Genomic DNA, 19855 nt, shown 5'->3' with positions numbered 1-19855 from the left:
AAGCCATGGTGACTATTCCTAATCAGTCCCTGCCTTTCCAAATGCATGTAAATCCTGTCCATCAGAATCCCCTCCAACAACTTACCCACCACTGACATAAGGTTCACCAGTCTATTGTTCCCTGGCTTTTTTGTGGAGCCTTTCTTAAATAATGGCACCGCATTAGCCAACCTCCAGGCTTCTGGCACCTCACCTATGGTTATTGATTCAAATTCTGAATCTGATAGCAACATTGAAAACTGTGCACAAACATGTTTGGGAATTTATAATTTTAATGTTGGATGTTTATGATCGTGATTAAGATCGATACAGCAGAAAACCACAAAGGATGCGAATAGTTAAAAACTCTAAATGTCAAAATTGCCAACAACATTTACTGCAGCTAACAGAAAAGTACATTACCCTCTAATGCACACATTGTTGCACGTATATTGGAGCACTGCAGCTGTTCAAGCAATTCAATTCACCCTTTTCTTGGATGGTGAAATCAAATGTTAGCACTGTGTTTTTCTTGGAGACGGAATACAGCGCGGCCACGGTGAGCTTTGGCAGAAAAAGTGAATATTTGAGATGCTACATGAGGTACCAATCATGCTGACCTGGATGCTGTCAAGTTTTCTGAATGCTGTTGGAGCTACCCTATTCAAACTGTGTGAAGAATCCTATCACACATTGCAATGATCAATAGCTTTTAAGGAATTAGGTGTCTTTAAAAAACGTGAAACTATCGACTTATAAATACAACTTATTCAATAAGCATGCAAAACAGGTTAACAGACAGTTAGTTTGTCATATGAAAATATAAATTTACTGTTGTAGATAAATAAACATATACAGGTAGTAAAGGAAAAACAAGATGCTTCTCTCTACACAGATTCACTTTGAAGGGAAAAACACTTTGGTGCATACACCTGAGTTCTGGGTGGCAAGACCAAGGCCTGAAACATTCAGAAAGTAGTTTACTTACTGTTCAGACATACAAAGAGGGATGTCACCAAAAAATAAATGGATATCTCCAGCATCCTTAGTCAGCCTAGCTCGCTCAAGAAACCCAGTATCAAGGATTCTTCTAGAAGTTATTCGGAGTGTAATCAGGATTCAACCTGGACCCAGCCTCCAGGTCCCACACTGGATCCAGAACAAGAGGTTTGCAGCAACAGGGAGTTTGATAGAGAAGCTTACCCAATCTCCAAAGCAGAAGTTGTAAACCCAGGCAGTGACACTCAGTGAATATAAAGTAATTAAAAATCATGTGATTTTCAAGAACTGCCTTGTGAAAGAAGTTCCACTGTTCCTTAATTGACATTTTGAAAACAGTAATCCAAGTATCCACAACCCTTCAAACCCAAGTCCACAGGAAGTATTACATGTGAAATCACTGTATCAGCAGTTTGTGAACTTTTCTTGTCATTGCATCATTTATATAGTTGGTTCAATAATGCCAGTTATGGCAATGTCACTGAATGTTGAATGAAGGTGATTAGATTCTCTGTTGTTGTAGCTATTCGTTGCCTGAAGCTTGTGTGGCAGATACATTTCTTGCCATTTAACAAACCAAACCTGAATGCTGTCCAGGTGTTTTTGCATACAGGCACAGAATGTGCTGTTTCATCAACACTTTCCAAAGACATGACTACTACCCGCTAGAAGTACAACAGCAACGTATGCATAGGAATATCACCATCTACAAGTTCGCCTCTAAGTTACACATTACTGTGACTTCAAAATACATTGTATTATTTTGACGATCACTGGGCCAGAATCTTGGAGCATCCATTTAACAGTATTATGGAATTACCAGCATTTTTGCCTGTTCCTAGTTGCCCTTGGGAAGATAGCGGTGAGCTACCTTTGTGAACCACTACAGTGCACATGAGACTTCGTAGCGATACAACTGAATGGCTTGCTAGGCTATTTCAGGGGACAGTTCAGAGTGCACCACACGTTACTGTGGATCTGAAGTCACACAAAGGATGGTGAGGATGGCAGATTTCCTTCCCTGAAGTTCATTAGTGAGCCAGATGGATTTTTCTGGCATTCGACAATGATTTCATGGTCATCAGTAGATTCTTAATTCCAAATATGTTTTATTAATTGAATTTAAATTCCACCATCTGCTACAGCAGGATTTGAACCCAGTCTCCAGAACATTCACTGAGTTTCTGCATTGAAAGTTTGAGCTCAAATACCACAATGCTATCGCCTCCCCTTAGTAGAAAATATAATTGCAAATCTACATTGTCAACATTTATCAATAGTACAAAGCTAGAATCAATCAGAAGGATAATCTCTCACAGCAATAATTTGAGATCATATTTAAAACTATGACAGCAAAATAAAATGAAAGATTATAAGTTTAAATATTAGGACAAATGTCAAACAAGACAAATTCTCTGAAGATGATATGACTTATTCAGCTTAAAATGCTGCAGACACTTCTAGTGACTGCAACATCTACTGCATTAACATTGACATGTGCTTTACTATTCAGAAATATTCTTCTGTTATGGTGCTTCACAAATTTAAACAATTCACAGATATCATAAAATGGACAGTAATTGTAAACCTCATCAGGATGTGCGCTGAAGAGGAGCAGTGAGCCACATTTGATTTGATCAGTATTCCGCAATTATATTGTCAGTAGAGTTGAACTTTTCAAAGTCACAAAAAGAATGTATATGTTTTTCAAAGCCTTTTCAAAGTTAAATATTTCTTTATAACTTCCCGATGGAAAATATTTATGAAGACACGACCAGATACAAGTTGCAGACATGCTGGCCGAGCCGGTGTGTTTGATTGCAGGTGTTTTGTCACCCTGCTAGGTAACATCATCAGTGCGTCACCAGTGAAGCATTGGTGTTCTGTCCCGCTTGTTATTTACGCCCCTCAGTTTGTTGGGGTGGTTGGTATCACTTCCGATTCTGTCTTTCAGTGGTTTGTATATCAGGCCCAGTTCAATATGCTTGTTTACAGAGTTCCAGTTGGCATGTCAGGCCTCCAGGAATTCCCTGGCATGTCTTTGCTTTGCTTGTGCTATTATGGGTGCCTTATGCCAGTTGAATTTGTGCCCTTCTTTATCCATGTGTATCAAGACCAGTGAGAATAGGTCATGTCTCTTGGTGGCTAATTGGCGTTCATGTATCCTGATTGCCAGTTTTCTTCCAGTTTGGTTGATGTGATGTTTCTCATTTGAAAAATGTTGCGATGCAGCTCCATTTATGGGTATTAGGTGGGACCCATTAATGGAGTAGCATCAGGACATCATTCAATTGATCCACAACACAGCAGCAGCAACCCGGAATTGTGCAAAGCAGAACTGGAGCACTTATAAATGATTTTAACAGGAATGGATACCCGAAAATTAAAACTCGCAGTTACCTCTGCGACAGACCACAACAGGAAGACACAACACGGCCAGATACACGAATCACACTACTGTACATCAACGACATTTCAGAGATGACCACAAGATTACTCAGACCCCTTGGTATCAGGGTAGCCCACAAACCAACAACCACTCTGCAACAGCTACGGATGAACATAAAGGACTTTGTACGCACAACCAATAAAACTAATGAAATATACAAAGTACCATGCAAGGACTGTAAGAAACATTATATAGGCCAAACTAGAAGACAACTGGCAATAAGGATACACAAATACTAAATAACCACCAAGAGAGGCGCGCAGTTCTCCCTGCCCAGACGGACAAAGAAGGACACAAATTCCACTGGGACAACACATCTATAATAGCACAAGCCAAACTGAAACATTTCAGGGAATTCCTGGAGCCCTGGCATTCCACTGGAACTCCATCAACAAACACATTGAACTGGACCCGATGTACAAACCACTTAAAAACAGAACCGTAAATAATATCAACCACCCCAGCCAACGGAGGCACATAAATAATAAGCGGGACAGAACACCGACGCTTCGCCAGAAACACACTGATGATGTTACCGAGCAAAGTGATGAAACATATGCATCAAACACACGAGCTCGGTGAGCAAGTCTGCAACCTCATCCATGACTTGAGCTACAAATCTTCTCAAACACTTTAAACCACCAGATACAGTTATAAGTCAGTATGATGGGAAAATTCAAGTTCAATTCCTGGTCAATCCAAAATGAGTCTTAGTATAAAAGCAAAGTTTAGTTTCTATTATTGTTCTCATTGCCTTCAAGACAGGAAAAGCCCCTGTTTCTGATTGTTGTCGTGACCATCAATAAAACAGCACATATGGGTGCAGCAAAGAGACTCATTTTTGGTCTACTTTATAGTGGATGTGCTGCAGACATGAATTATTTATTTTCGTCTATCAAGCAAGAGCCATTTCAGAAATCTACTCAAAAAAAGTCTGAGAATTCAGAAGAGGAAAAAAACTGTAGAAGAAAGGAAGTCCAGAATGTTTCTTTCTTGAAGTCACAGCGGGAAAGTGAGAGGAGCCCTGTGGAATTTCACTGTGTGCAACAAAAAAGACATTTTAATACTAAAATATTCTGGGAGATACATATATTGTTCCTCAAAGAAAATTGATGGAGTTAAAGAAGTGGCAAGAAATAAAAATATAATAATACCTCTTTAACTCTGAAGTTTCACAGATTCTCAAGACTAGGCAGCAAGAGATTTTTCAATTTGAAAAAAAAAGGTTGAGAATGTTTTAAGTTTTTCAAAAATGAGTGTTATAGTTGGATCACCACTTTGTGAAGTGGAACCCCTTTCCAGCACAGTTTCGACTGACTCGTGTTGCACTCATACGGAAGGGAGTTTCTTCAGGTCTGCCCAGAGTACTACCACCAATACCCATCTGTCATTAGGAGGTGGCTCCAAGTACCTGCCCACCTCCGAGCTCAGCTCTAGTGGGGTCTACAAATCAAGCCCTTGCAGCCTCCTCGCAACTTGTTTTCCGACCTGCTTTTGTAGTATCAGAAAATCCTGCTACACACTTGGTCCCATCATCTAGGTCATTAATGTAGATCATAAACAGTTAAAAGTACAGTCATGATCATTATGAGACCCCAATAGTTCTGGTTTGCCAACCAAATGAAGCCATTTTCCTGACTTCCTAACCTCTATTTTGTTTATCTTTCGCCAAGTTATCTTTTACATAGTTTTTCTGTAGCACCTTCTCAAATGCCTTTTGTAAAACAAAGCACACGAGTCACTGTTTCCTCTTCATCTATCCTGTACATTACAACCAAAAAGGATTTAAATAAACTGGCCAAACATGACTACCCTTCATAAACTCTTTGCTCATCATTTTTAGGGCATTAATCCAGATGTGGTGATCCTGTGGTCTGCACAACTGAAGCGAAGTGTAAAAGCCATCAGTTGCTACCAAGTTTTTTTGATCCCACACAAACAGCATTACACCAATACATTGGTAAAGGACTGAGTCTGCCATTTTCACTCCCGGACCATGTATGCAACGACGGAGAAAGTCCTAGCTTCATGGATCCAATCTGTAAAAGTAGCCACTGCTTGTTTACTTTTTGGTCCTAGGGTGTGGGCTGGATTTCCACTTCGGTCTATGAGGCTGTTTGTTCCTGGGCCAGGCTGGGGAGAAAACCTACCTTGTATCTTCAGCATTGTGGTCAATATTTAAAAATAAACATTAGAAAAGGAAACATCCCTCACACTTACTGCCCCATGCCACATCCATGCCATCCTCTGCCCCTTTATCCAATCCCATAGTCATTCTTAAAAACCAAAAGAACTGTGGATGTTGTAAATCAGGAACAAAAACAAAGTTGCTGGGAAAGCTGATGAAGAGTCACCGGACCCAAAACGTTAATTCTGTTTTTACCTTCACAGATGCTCCCAGGCCTGAGCTTTTCCAGCAACTTTCTTTTTGTCCCATAATCACTCATACCCTCTGTGCCAGTTCATTCTCCATAACCCCTCAGCCGCTGCTCCACCATATGCTCATTTTGCCATACATCATGGTCCTTTGCTATTTAATGCCATTCAAACTGTCTATCCACCACCCCATGCTCTTTCGTCTCCATGCCATCTCCATCAGAGGTAAATGGCAACAGCCATGCTGGCAGTGCCCACTGATGATAATACCATATGTTACAAAAAACTGACGGCATTGAAATTGGATCAACTAATCACTTGGGGTTGGGTAGAGGAATATAATGTACCATAGGAGGCATAAGAGAGGGATAAGTAGAGGGTAGGAAGCACATGAATTGGAATGGGTGGGACATGATGAGAATGTCGGGGCAAGGCAGAATGAAGAGGATATGAGGGCTGGAGGAAAGTAATACAATTCTCATATCTGGATAGGGTAAAAAACTTTTTTAGACCTGATTCTTGAACACCTTTGATGGATCCACGACACCTGCGGGGAGATGTAAGGCGCCCTTGGTGGAGGTACGACTTCTTTTCGGATGGTGAAAGGACGTGTTAGTGCATAAAAGTTGCATTGACTTTTTTGGGACCGTGGAAATTTTCAATAAACTGTCCTCAGAAATGTGTGGAGTGAAAGGAAAGTGCAAGGTACTTCAGAATGTCTATTCACATAAAATCATTGGATTCGAGATACATGATAGATTTCCCATTGTTTTTGCAATAGGGTACTTATCAAGCATCCAATTTGCTGAACAACTTCAACTGCTTATAAAATGGAAATGTTTGTTTAATTAAGGAATTAGGCACTTGAGTGAAATATTGAAGGTGCATGTTAAAATTCCCTCTACCTAGACTGGCGTTTTAAGGCGTCCACATCGAATTTTTTAAAAATAAAGTAAAAGCAATACCTACATAAGCCAATGAACAATTGAATAAAACATGGTTTACATAAGGATTAGTTGGAGGTTTTTTCCTGAATAAGACTTCAATAGCAATAAAAATACTCAACTTTATTTTCTGTCACAATGCTTAAGTTATTAGTTGAATTGGCAAGGGCAAGGAAGAGTATGGAGTGGGTGGGAGGTGTATGAATATGCACTGAGTTAGCATTGACTACAAATGACCAAGGGGATGTTTGAGGGAAAATAGGGTGTACAGGGCTATGAGAAGTGGCCACTGGTTGGCACAGGGGTACAAGGGCCATGGAAGTTCACTACAGTGGTATACATTGGCATGCAGAATAATAGCAGTGAGAGGTGATAGCTGGAAGGGAGGAATGTTTAACAGTTATGTTTCAATCTTCAGTATTAGACGCTGTGCTGGAATCCCAGGCAGGCATTCTACCCAGCCTGGCTCAAGAACCAGTAGACTCCTCCTCTCTTTCCCACTCAACCTGTTTCCCTATCAAGAGGAAGAGCTTCACTTGTTGCATTCTCTGTCACCTATCCTTTCCCCCTTCCCCCCACTCCAGTTAACAATCTGTTCTTTCCAGTTCGGCCATTAGAGACAACATTGTTCTGTCATTCTCACATTCTAATCACTTAATCTGCATTATCAGAAGCCTTTCTCCCCCAGCACTCCACACCCCCCCACCAAATATTGCACAAATGCTGCTCCCCGCTCTCCTCATCACTTCATGTCAGCTCTGATTAAGAGTCATCTAGACTTGAAACGTTGGCTTGCTCTCTTTCTCCACGAATGCTGCCTGACCTGCTGTGCTTTCCAGTACTTTTTTGTTTTCAGTACAGATTCCAGCACCTGCGGTCATTTGCACCTACATTGTTCCTTAGCACCTCCATCTTGGGACTAGACTCCAAAATGTCATAGCATGCTCTCTAGGCAGTGACTATTTACATCTCTTGTCCCCATTCATGGTGGCTAGTCTCAGATACACACCAGCCTCACTACACCATTATGGTGGAATAGAGAGTAATTTGGTATACAGTTCACCACTTCGAAGGTGCACTTTGGAATGCATTGATGCCTTACATTTTGTTGCTGTTGCCAGGACACTTTGCACATGGGGATAGGTACCTATCCGATGTTTTGGAGCAAGATGAATTTCAGGGCTCTCAGCTTACATTCTTAATGCTCACCCAGTCTGCAGCTGCTTGGATGCTCACAAAACCTTTGCCTTGACTTGTCATTTTCTATATTGCCACCCCATTCAGACAGTACAGGATCACCATATCTTTTTCTTGCCTTGCTTCTTAGTGCAGACACAAAGCTGGCAGCTCATCATATTTGCCTAGGTGACCAGTCAAGGTAATTGATTTTGTGCTTTACAGATCATGCTACATCACTATCACACCTGGTCATGTATTAGCAACTTACAAAGCAAATACACTAAATGTGCGGCAATTAAATGGAATATCTCAGAGGTCTAAGAGGAGTAGCCCTGAGTGAAGTCAAATGGGGCTATCATCTGTCATGGTTACCAGCACACTAAGACAAGGACATCATCCACTCTAAGTCCAGAGCACTGCTGGGGACAGTCTGGGTCAGGATCTCCTTATCTTTACCGTCTGGGGAATGGGGCACGATGAGTTCTGCAGGTTCATTTCAACCAGACAAGGGATTGCTCATCAGTCAATTGGAAGCTTTACAGAGATCAGTCAGGGTCTGGTCACTCATCAGTTGAGGTTCTCATCCAAGTTGCTCAGGGGGATGTTAGTACCTGAACAAAGATGAGATACTATGCTATCCTGGGCATTAGTGAAATATACCTCCCCATTTAGACATGGTTAAAACATGATATGGTACTATATATGGGTAGTCTGTGCAGCCTTGTCCTTGTAGCTATATTTATAATCACTATCAAACAGGTGATGATGTGAAGTGGCAATATATTTCTGAATGTGAGCATGGATTTACAATGAAGTGCCACCCATGTAAGCAATATGCCATCAGACATTTCTCTCTGACCACAGATCATACGAAGTGACATTTGTGGCTAACAATAATTCACCTGGTGCACAGCTAGCCTTTAAAGATGGTGCCAGCAGTGGGTCCTCGCAGTGGCAAGTACTTACACTGGTAGTGAGCAGAAGTCTGTGTGAATGCGTGAATAGAGACATGGTGAATACATAATGAAATGAGTGGCAAAAAAAATTGCATGATAGTTCACTAAGCATAAGGAGACAGATAATTTACAAAGCATTCTGAAACAGACATTGAATGAATTTTTTGCCGAATGAGTTTGTTTACATTCCTATTTCAAGAACTTGCATATCTCGCACATGACATTAACTATTACTTTCCCTATCAAGTTCAATCATAAAAAAATACTTCTTCAGGTATTCACACGTACTTGTACTCCAATCTATCAATGCTGTCCCAACTAATAGCTCTTGCAAACTCAAATAAGTCAGGTTGTCAAAACACAATCATTGCTGTCTAACTTGTCATTTTATGACTCCTGAGCAGGTAAAGTCAATTCATCCAATTAGTCAGTTTGCCCATTCAAATACAGAAAAGTGGCTCAAGGGAATCTCAAGTGAGGTGTATAATTACAACCTTCTCTTGCCTTAACATGAAATGGAAAGATCAGCTGCCTGAATAGCAAACTGGTTAAAATCCTCTGGAATCCTCCCACTTGAAAGTGTTTTATTGAGGATTTTTAAATCAATCTTGCATCATGCATCTCAGAATTTTAAAACAAAACAACATTGTTTCGGTTATTTTCATTGCGTACAAAAAAGCTGAACTCCACACACTTTTTGACTCTGAATTAAAGGATTGAATGGAGGAGGAAACAATTGTTCCAAGCCAGAAGTGGTTCCTTCATCTCATTGCAGCAGCACCTCCCATACGGCAGTCGGGAATTTAAATGTGTGGTGAGTACAATATTTCAAAGCTGGAAATTCAATGAGTACAATATTTCAAAGCTGGAAATTCAATTTGGCCCCTTTTTAAGTCATGCATCACAATTAGTTTTGCGTTGCGGTTCATGAACAGAAACAATGAGCCAAACAGCACCACAGACCATCAAAATAGTCTTTGCTAGATTTGAAAACAGATACCTAGTTGAATTGTGAGGTTGGATGAACACAGCAGGCCCAGCAGCATCTCAGGAGCACAAAAGCTGACGTTTCGGGCCTAGACCCCGAAACGTCAGCTTTTGTGATCCTGAGATGCTGCTGGGCCTGCTGTGTTCATCCAGCCTCACATTTCATTATCTTGGATTCTCCAGCATCTGCAGTTCCCATTATCACCGAGTTGAATTGATAGCTGATTAGCTTCTCAAGTGTTGTGGCAGCCTCATCTATCACTTACGAGTGACAAATTTTCTCCCACTGCTCCACACCTGAACCTGCAGAGTGGAAAGATGCTGAGTATTGAGGAACTGAAATATTTATCACAAAGTCCTCAGTCCTATGACTGTTCCAGTTCAATTTTTGGCTAATGGTGATCAATAAGCTAATGTTGGGCATTTGTTTGTATTAATGCTATTGAAAGTCAAGGAATATTATCTTGCGAGGGCTCAATCCATTCCATCTGTAAGTCATCAGTGCTTTGCAGAAATCAAACAGGTGTGGTTGCAAAGTTAGTTGGAGTGTGAGATCACGTTTCTCAAAATCTGAAAACCTTTCATTGTATTCTTTAATCAAGGAGTCCAGAACAGCTGTGTGTTCTTTCACATTGCATTTCCTTAAAGATTTGCTTGCATCCTGTTCATTAATTACCCTTCTGTTGTTCCATGGGCTATCCATGCCCCTCATGATTTTATTAATCTCTTTAAGGTCACCCCTCAGCCTCTGATGCTCCAGGGAAAACATTTCCAGTCTATTCAGCCTCTCCCTACAGCTAAAACTAGGGATGGGGAACTTTTTTACATTGTAAGGCCATGTTTTATTTACCCAAGATAACAAACTGTGGAGCTGGATGACACAGCAGGCCAAGCAGCATCTCAGGAGCACAAAAGCTTTTTTCTAATTTACCCAAGATCCTTTTGGGCCACATGCTGAGAATTTAACATATACAACAAAATGTCATATTTTGGTGACATATTTACTAATTTTAGTTAAAGCCTGCTATTGTATGAGGACTTTAAATAAAATCAAAATACAGCAAAGACACTCATTTGTTTGGCCAAGTTGACAACAGAACTAATGACAAGTGAAAAACTTAGACAACAAACCATTTAATGACTTATTTGTGATAGCTTATTGCGAGATAGGACTAGGATATTTGGTTCTAACATTGTTGACTGAAGCATTAACTGGTCCTCCAGGTGAGTATCCATCATCTGAGATCTCAAGTGCGTTTTAATTTGTGTCACAAATGAAAATGTTGATTCTCAACAACAGTTGTGACAAAATAAGACAACATTTGATGAGCATGTTGATGTAGACATGGGTATTCAACAGCATTTTTTTCCATATTTCAAAGGGATTCTTGTTAGTGTCAAGGAGAGACTTCAGAATATTATCTTCGGAGGGCTCAATCAATTCCATCTGTAAGTCATCAGGTGCTTTGCAGAAATCAAACAGGTGTGGTTGAAAAGTTAGTTTGAGTGTGAGATTGTGTTTCTCAAAATCTGCAAACCTTTCATTGTATTCTTCAATCAAGGAGTCTAGAACAGCTGTGTATTCTTTCACATCGCATTTCCTTAACCATTTCCTTGCATCCTGTTCATTAATTACCTTTGCCAGTTCAGGAAAGTGTTCAGCTGAAAGTTCTGATCGGTTAAGTAGAGTTTCCCAAAATGCTTGGACTTTTAGCCACATACATAGATTTACTTATACCAGAATCCTCTTTTGACAATTCACATGGTTCATTTAGTTCCTCAAAAAATCTTGGTATGTGTTTTTGCAAAGATAAAAGTTTGACAAGTATTTGCCCTTGTGACAACCAGCGGACTCTAGAATGGTATGGCAGATCCACACTGAATGTTTCACCATCAAGCTGAAGCATGTTGCAAAATTGGTGATGCCATGATGCATTTGCTCGAATGTAGTTGACAAAACTTATAACTTAATTTAATGTATCACTTAAAAAAGTAGATTTGGCACAGAGATTTTATTGATGCAAAAGACAATGAAAGGAAATCAATGAATCTGATTCTGGCAATTCTTTGCCTAGTAATGCAAAAAATCTTTCACGTTTTCCTCTCGTGGAAGGTGCACCGTCTGTGCACACACTTACTAACTTACATTAAATCAGTTTCGCTTCATGGAATTTTTCTTTGAAGATAGTGAGATGTCAATTCCACGTGTCCTCACCATAAGGGTGCCGAAAGCCAGTAACTTCTTGTGTCAATGAAAATCTGCAGCAATAACATGTGTAAAAAATAATACCTGCGCTGAGTCAAGAATGTCAGTGGATTCACCCAAGGCAACTGAATAATAAACATCTTCACTTTGGCATATTGTATGAAGTTGTTCTGTTACATTAAGGGCTAATTCAAGTTGCCAATCTGTTATGGTCCTTCTTGAAAGAGGTATTTGTTCATACTTATTAACCTTATCTGAATTTAAACATACTACAACTTCAACGATGTATTCTTTTACAATTTCCACATAGCTAAATGGCTTACCCTCTTCTTCGAAGTATATGTGCCACTTTATAACTTGTTTCAGTGATATCAGTTCCTTGTCCTGATATCATTTCAAATACTTGCTGTTGCTGCTGCTTTTGATCTTTCACTTCCTTAAGTGCAGACTTTTGGTGTTCTCCTTCCAGTGCAGCATTTTTGTTGTCGTTACGACTTAAGTAATGCTGGTATGCATTAAACTTTTTCACTGTTCCAATATAGCATCGCAGAGCCAACACATCATTTTATCTTTCACAGCAACTACGTAATATTGCAATTTCCACTCTCCATTGAATACTCTGTTCTCTTCTTTTAATGTTCTTTTCTTAGTTTTGAAATGACTGGGTTACCAGTAAAAATTTTAACCATGGTACACCGATTTAAGAAGGTGGATTTAGTATTTGTGGAAAAAGGCAGAAGGCCGCAACTATTACCCAAAGAGGCCACAGGTTCCCCACCCCTGGCTCAAAACCTCCAACCCTGGCAACATCCTCGGAAATCTTTTCTGAACCCTTTCAAGTTTCACAACATTCTTCCTACAGGAGGGAGACCAGAACTGCAAGCTATATCCCAAAAGTGGTCAAACCAATGTCCTGTACAGCTGCAACATGACTTCCCAACTCCCATACCCAATGGGCTGTCCAGTAAAAGCATGCGTACCAAATGCCTTCTTCACTCTTTGTTTAACAACACTCTGCAGGACTTCACCATTAAGTGTATAAGTCCTGTCCTGATTTGCCTTTCCAAAATGTAGCACCTCATCAAATGTAAAGTCCATCTGCCACTCCTTGGCCCATTGGCCCGTCTGATCAAGATCCCATCGCACTTTGAGGTAACCTTCTTTGCTGCCCACTATACTCCAATTTTAATGTCATCTGCAAACTAACTAACCATACCTCCTATTTTCACATCCATATCATTTATGTAAATGACAAAAAGCAGTGGACCCAGCACCGATCATTGTGGCACACTGCTGGTCACCGGCCTGAAATCTGAAAAGCAACCCTCCATCACCAGCATGTGTCTTCTACCTTTGAGCCAGTTCTGTATGCAAATAGCTAGTTCTTCCTGCATTCTGTGTAATCTAGCCTTGCTAATTCGTCTACCATCAGGAACCTTATCAGAAGCCTTACTGAAGTCCATGTAGATCACAGCATTCATCAATCCTCTTAATTACATCTTCAAAAAACTCAATCAAGTTAGTGAGACACAATTTCCCACACACAAAGTGAAGCTCATATTTTTTTTCATAGGCATAGAGAAACTGATGGTGAGATGGAGAGGTAATGGAAAAGAGTCACTTTGTTGAACTGTTTACACAGCATCCTGGAGGCAAATTTCACACCAGCCCATGATATCATTACGAAGGAAACAATTGGCTGATTTCAAACTCCCAAAAACACAGCCTGTCTCTAAACAAACACATCCTTGCTTCCCAAGGTTGCAGAACTACAGGAATGTCGGGGAAGGGTTTGGCAGGCCATAAGCGAGGGGTGTGAGAGCTATGTCAGATTACTTTGGGAAGTGCTGAAATAATGGAACATAATTCTGAGCTAGATATAGAAGAGAAAGCTGTGGATATATGTATACAAACAACATTGAAGGTGGCAGCACTGGTTCAGAAAGTGACTTAAAATATTTGGGCTCCTATGTTTATAAATGGTAACAGAATGCAAGAACAAGAGAGTCATTGTAAGCATTTATAAAGCATTGGTTCAGCCTCATCTACTGTACTGTGCCCAATTCTGGGCTTTGTGTGATAGAAAAGATCTAACAGCTTTTCAGAGAGTGGCAAAACGATTTACATAAATATGCAAATGATGGAATTTAACCTGGAAAAGTGTGAAGCGATGGAATTTGCAAGAAGTAAAATGATAATTGTAGAATCCCTACAGTGTGGAAACAGGAATTATGGCCCAACAAGTCCACTCACCCAGACCCTTGCCCCTATAGCCCAACTAATCTACACATCCATCAACACTACAGGCAATTTAGTATGGCCAATCCCCCTAGCCTGCACATTTTTGGATGGCGGAAGGAAACCAGAGCACCTGGAGGAAACCCATGTAGACATAGGGAGAATGTGCAAACTCCACACAGACAGATGCCTGAGATTGGAGTTGAACCTGGGTCCCTCGTGCAGCAACACCAGCAGGAACAGCTGGATCTTGGGGTATTTGTCCACAGATCCCTGAAGATAGGAGGTCAGGTTAATTGATTATTTAAGCCTTAATTTGTCATATCATAAATTGTAAAAGTAACGGGTTATTTGGAGCTGTACAGAACTTTGGTTGGGACACAGCTGGAGTGCCACACTATCAAAGGATATGGTGGCACTGGAGAGGGCACAATGGAGATTCACCAGGATGTTCATGGGATGCAACAGTTTAGCTGTGAAAAGCAGCTGGATAAGCTCTGGTTGTTTTCTTTAGAGCAGAGAGGGTTGAGAGGGTATCTGATTGAGGTGTACAAGGGGCGTAAATAGTGTGTGCAGAAATCAGCTGTTCCCCTTAGTTGAAGGGTCAATAACAATGGACATTAATTATAAGCTAAAAGGCAGAAGGTTTAGAGAGGATTTGAGGAAAACCTTTTCATCCAGAGGGTGGTGGGAGTCTGGAAAGCACTGCCTGGGAAAGTAGCTGAGGCAGGAAACCTCACTACATTAAAAAAGCACTTGGATGAACACTTGAAATGTTATAACAATCAAAGCTTTGGACCAAGTGCTGTATATTGGGACTAGTGTAGTTTCATATTACTTTTTGGCAGTGCACACCCGATGGGCTGAAGAGCCTCTTTTGTACACTGTGATTCTATGTTGAGAAGTTTCAGGATAAATTAGGAAACGTCTCCATTAAAGAGAAAGTTCAGATGAGATGTGATTGAGCCACTCAAAATTTGAACTAAGCAGCTGTTCCCACTGGAGGATGGCAAAAGAACGAAAAATGGCATGAGAGAAAATATCTGATGTAAGTTACATACACTTAGGGTTTGAAATGCACTGTCTGAGAGCACAGGAAAGGCATTCACTCATGCTTCCAAAAAGGAAATTTGAAAAGTATCTGTGGAAAAGCTTTGCAGGCCTATGGAAAAATGGGAATTGAACTGGCTGAGCTGCTCTTGCAGTGATGTAGCAAGGATATGATGAGCCAAATGGCATCATCCTATGCTCTAACCATTCCACAATTCTCTGATAACTTTTCAGACTCAGATTAATGATACTATTTACTTAAATTTGTTTCCAGAGCAGTAAAAGGTTAAAAAAAAGGTTTTCCGCTCCTTTAGTCTAAACGTTAGGAAGAAATTTGGGATGCAAATTTCCAAATGAATTGTTTTGTGATCATACTCTTATTTAGCTGTACAGATAATGAAATTAATCATTTTATACTTTTCAAGCATTAGTAACATAAATGTATCCAAAGATCACATTCAAGAGAGACATTCAAAAACAAGACTTTAGAAAGATCATGCAACATAGGAAGATTAGCCAACGTACGAAAAAAATCACATGAACAAATAAAATTAATGCTGGATGAAAAAAAGGAGAAATTAGGTGGGGTGACAAAAGCCAAGTCAAAATTTTAAGAAGGGCCTGAAAATAACAGAGGATATAAACAGCAAGTTCATGGAAAGAAAAGCAACCAAGGTTGAAAATATATCTCCTGATGCTTGCAACAGTAAGACAGATGTTCAAGAGTTTGCAGAGGAAAGAAGACTGGAAATCAATGTGTGAGAGGACAGTGTATTTGGTGAGTTAGGATTGATGGTGCATAGGATATTAACAACAGAATTTAGGATGTAGGTCAAGGTTACAGAGAGTGGAAGACTGGTCAACTGAAAGTTAAATCTGTAGGTTGTAGAATGATACGGATGTGGGTTTCACAGGCAAATAATTCTTAGCAGGGGTGAGGATAGCATATGTCAGAAGTGGAAGTTGATCATATGTGTAGCACAAAGGATGTACAACACAAGATACTCCTAGGATAATAACTAGACTATTGGGTTCCTACTGCTGCCGGATGAAGAGGGGTTTCCACCTGAAATTGATGTTTGATGGTTTAGAATGAGCAAAACTAGTTTTGTATACAATGTTAACAAAGTGTGGAGCTTGATGAACACAGCAGGCCAAGCAGCATCTCAGGAGCACAAAGGCTGACGTTTCGGGCCTAGACCCTTCATCAGAGAGGGGGATGGGGAGAGGGAACTGGAATAAATAGGGAGAGAGGGGGAGGCGGACTGAAGATGGAGAGAAAAGAAGATAGTTGAAGAGGATTGTATAGGTGGGGAGGTAGGGAGGGGATAGGACAGTCCAGGGAAGGTGGACAGGTCAAGGAGGCGGGATGAGGTTAGTAGGTAGGAAATGGAGGTGCGGCTTGAGGTGGGAGGAGGGGATAGGTGAGAGGAAGAACAGGTTAGGGAGGTGGGAACAAGCTGGGCTGGTTTTGGGATGCAGTGGGGGGAGGGGACAAGCTGGGCTGGTTTTGGGATGCAGTGGAGAAAGGGGAGATTTTGAAGCTTGTGAAGTCCACATTGATACCATTGGGCTGCAGGGTTCCCAAGCGGAATATCAGTTGCTGTTCCTGCACCCTTCGGGTGGCATCATTGTGGCACTGCAGGAGGCCCATGATGGACATGTCGTCTGAGGAATGGGAGGGGGAGTTGTATACTCTGACCTCTCCAGACTGGAAAGCTACTTTTTAGAAACAGTATTCTAATGTCATATCATAGCAAATTAGTTAATCCAACATGATGGATCATGCCAAGGTTGAACAATGTGCAAATGAAGTTCAGCAATAGATATGCCTCAGGAAGCAGGCAAATTGTTGAACAAACCAGCTACTGGATCATGGAACAAAGAAGCATTATCCGATCGAAGAAAAATCAAAACCTGTCCACTCTGAAATGAACTTCAGAAATGGATTCTCTGAGCATTCACATAAATTTTCACCCACAGTTATCACACACTGTACAATAACCGAATGGAAAGTTTCCTGGGCAGTATATTTTTCATAATCTTACACCACACAGAAATGCAACAGATCATATTCTATCCTTATTTTATACAGTAACACAATCTCATCAGTTGCTGCGTTGACCTTGGGATCATGATGAAACATGGAATTTTATTTTGGCCATATTCTTACTGAGAACAATTGTAAAGCACCACATGCAGACTCTTGTTAACTAGCACTGTGTATAGAACAGATACAAAATATTATGTTTTCTAATGATAAACTATAGCTTTATTTGAAAAAAATTTAGTACAACTAAATTTTCCAATGAGCGATGAAGCTGGCAATCTGGCAAATATGCCCCGATTAAATCCAAAGAGTCTTATTTTTATCATGGAAATGGATTGCAAACTTGAAAATAAACAGGATTTTCTTTGGCTTTAAGCAAACATGTTGCAAGGAAAGAAAACATGCATATTTATTGAGATAACAAGGTGTAGAGCTGGATGAACACAGCAGGCCAAACAGCATCAGAGGAGCAGGAAAGCTGACATTTCGGGCCTCGATGGAGAGGAAACAGACAGATCAAAGAGGCAGGGATGGAGTCAGTAAAGGTGAAAGTAGGTGGGGAGTTAGGGAGGAGATAGGTCAGTCCAGGGAGGATGGACAGGTCAAGTGGGCGGGATGAAGTTAGTAGGTAGGAGATGGGGGTGGGGCTTGAGGTGGGAGGAAGGCCTACTGCATCACAAAACCAGCCCAGCTTGTACCCGCCTCCCTAACCTGTCCAACCTCACCTTTACTGGCTCCATCTTTGCCTCTTTGAGCTGTCTGACTCCTCTTCACCTATCTTCTCTGTTATCCATCTTCTATTCACCTCCCCCTCACCCCCAATTTGTTTCAGAGCCCCTTTCCCCTCCCCCATTTCTGAAGAAGGGTCTAGGCCTGAAACATCTGCTTTCCTGTTTCTCTGATGCTGCTTGGCCTGCTGAATTCAACCAGCTCTACACCTTGTTATCTCAGATTCTCCAGCATTTGCAGTTCCTATTGTCTCTGATGCATATTTATTGTACAAATAATGAACTCAGGGTACCCCAAAGCTAAACAACCAATGAAATCCTTTTGAAAGATCGGGCTAAATAATAACAGAACCCGGCCATATGTCAATTTTGGGGATTTCTTTCCACGACCGCAGTGAGTCTACTGATGCTTTTCTCCACAGGTCACCTCATTAGCTACACACCATTGCTCTCTGATACCCTGCTCATCATATCCTCCCTTTCACCAGAAGACGGAAGTATTCTCCATTGCTGGGACTTGATGGCCAGCACTGTCTTTAAAGCCGAATTGTGCAGAAGGTCACTTTCTGCCAGTCAGTGTATTTCATGGGAGAGGAATGATAAAGAAATCATTCCAGCGGCACAGCTCATGCTTCATTGAAAATGCAAGTTCGCATTAGTAAATGTATTTATATTTCACATAAACACTTGTGTGCTCGACAGTCATTTTAACTGCACCTAGAAGAACATAGAACATAGAACATGGAACATTACAGCACAGAACAGGCCCTTCGGCCCTCAATGTTGTGCCGACCTGTCATACCGATCTCAAGCCCATCTAACCTACACTATTCCATGTATGTCCATACGCTTATCCAATGACGACTTAAATGTACCTAAAGTTGGCAAATCTACTACCGTTGCAGGCAACGCGTTCCATTCCCTTACTACTCTCTGAGTAAAGAAACTACCTCTGACATCTGTCCTATATCTTTCACCCCTCAATTTAAAGCTATGCCCCCTCGTGCTCGCCGTCACCATCCTAGGAAAAAGGCTCTCTCTATCCACCCTATCTAACCCTCTGATTATTTTATATGTTTCAATTAAGTCACCTCTCAACCTTCTTGTCTCTAATGAAAACTGCCTCAAGTCCCTCAGCCTTTCCTCGTAAGACCTTCCCTCCATACCAGGCAACATCCTAGTAAATCTCCTCTGCACCCCTTCCAAAGCTTCCACATCCTTCTTATAATGCGGTGACCAGAACTGTACACAATACTTCAAGTGCAGCCGCACCAGAGTTTTGTACAGCTTCATCATAACCTCTTGGTTCCGGAACTCGATCCCTCTATTAATAAATGCTAAAACACTGTATGCCTTCTTAACAGCCCTGTCAACCTGGGTGGCAACTTTCAAGGATCTGTGTACATGGACACCGAGATCTCTCTGCTCATCTACATTGCTAAGAATCTTACCATTAGCCCTGTACTTTGCCTTCTGGTTACTCCCACCAAAGTGCATCACCTCACACTTTACCAAAGTGCATCACCTCACACTTGTTACCCAGCCTTAGCACCATCCAGTCATGGTACCGCTGTCGAAAGGACTGTTATTTTTCCCTAAAGCCCAACACAATGTTACGTCTTCTCAGTGTTCAGCATAGGAGCATCATACACTGGAAAGCCTTCAAATATTTGACAATTTTCATGATTATTTAGCAACAGCAAAACAGAAGAAA

At 40.9% G+C, this 19855-nt stretch overlaps 1 protein-coding gene across 44 annotated transcripts in view; it reads right to left on the bottom strand.

Moving 5' to 3' along the window:
• The window catches only part of nrxn1a (neurexin 1a), a 1700803-nt gene that overhangs the window by 1361419 nt on the left and 319529 nt on the right, over positions 1 to 19855 (bottom strand). Inside the window, exon 1 of one of the 44 annotated variants that reach the window (XM_048536752.2) lies at positions 968 to 1037. The exons of the other annotated variants lie outside the window; for them this stretch is intronic. Coding sequence (XP_048392709.1) covers positions 968 to 1022 — 55 coding nt within the window. The 5' untranslated portion in view covers positions 1023 to 1037. Of the gene's footprint in view, positions 1 to 967; positions 1038 to 19855 lie in introns of those variants that run through there. 44 annotated transcript variants of the gene reach the window in all.

This window comes from Stegostoma tigrinum, chromosome 9, assembly GCF_030684315.1.
Source record: "Stegostoma tigrinum isolate sSteTig4 chromosome 9, sSteTig4.hap1, whole genome shotgun sequence".
NCBI lineage: Eukaryota > Metazoa > Chordata > Chondrichthyes > Orectolobiformes > Stegostomatidae > Stegostoma > Stegostoma tigrinum.
This window is presented reverse-complemented; position numbering and strand designations above follow the sequence as displayed.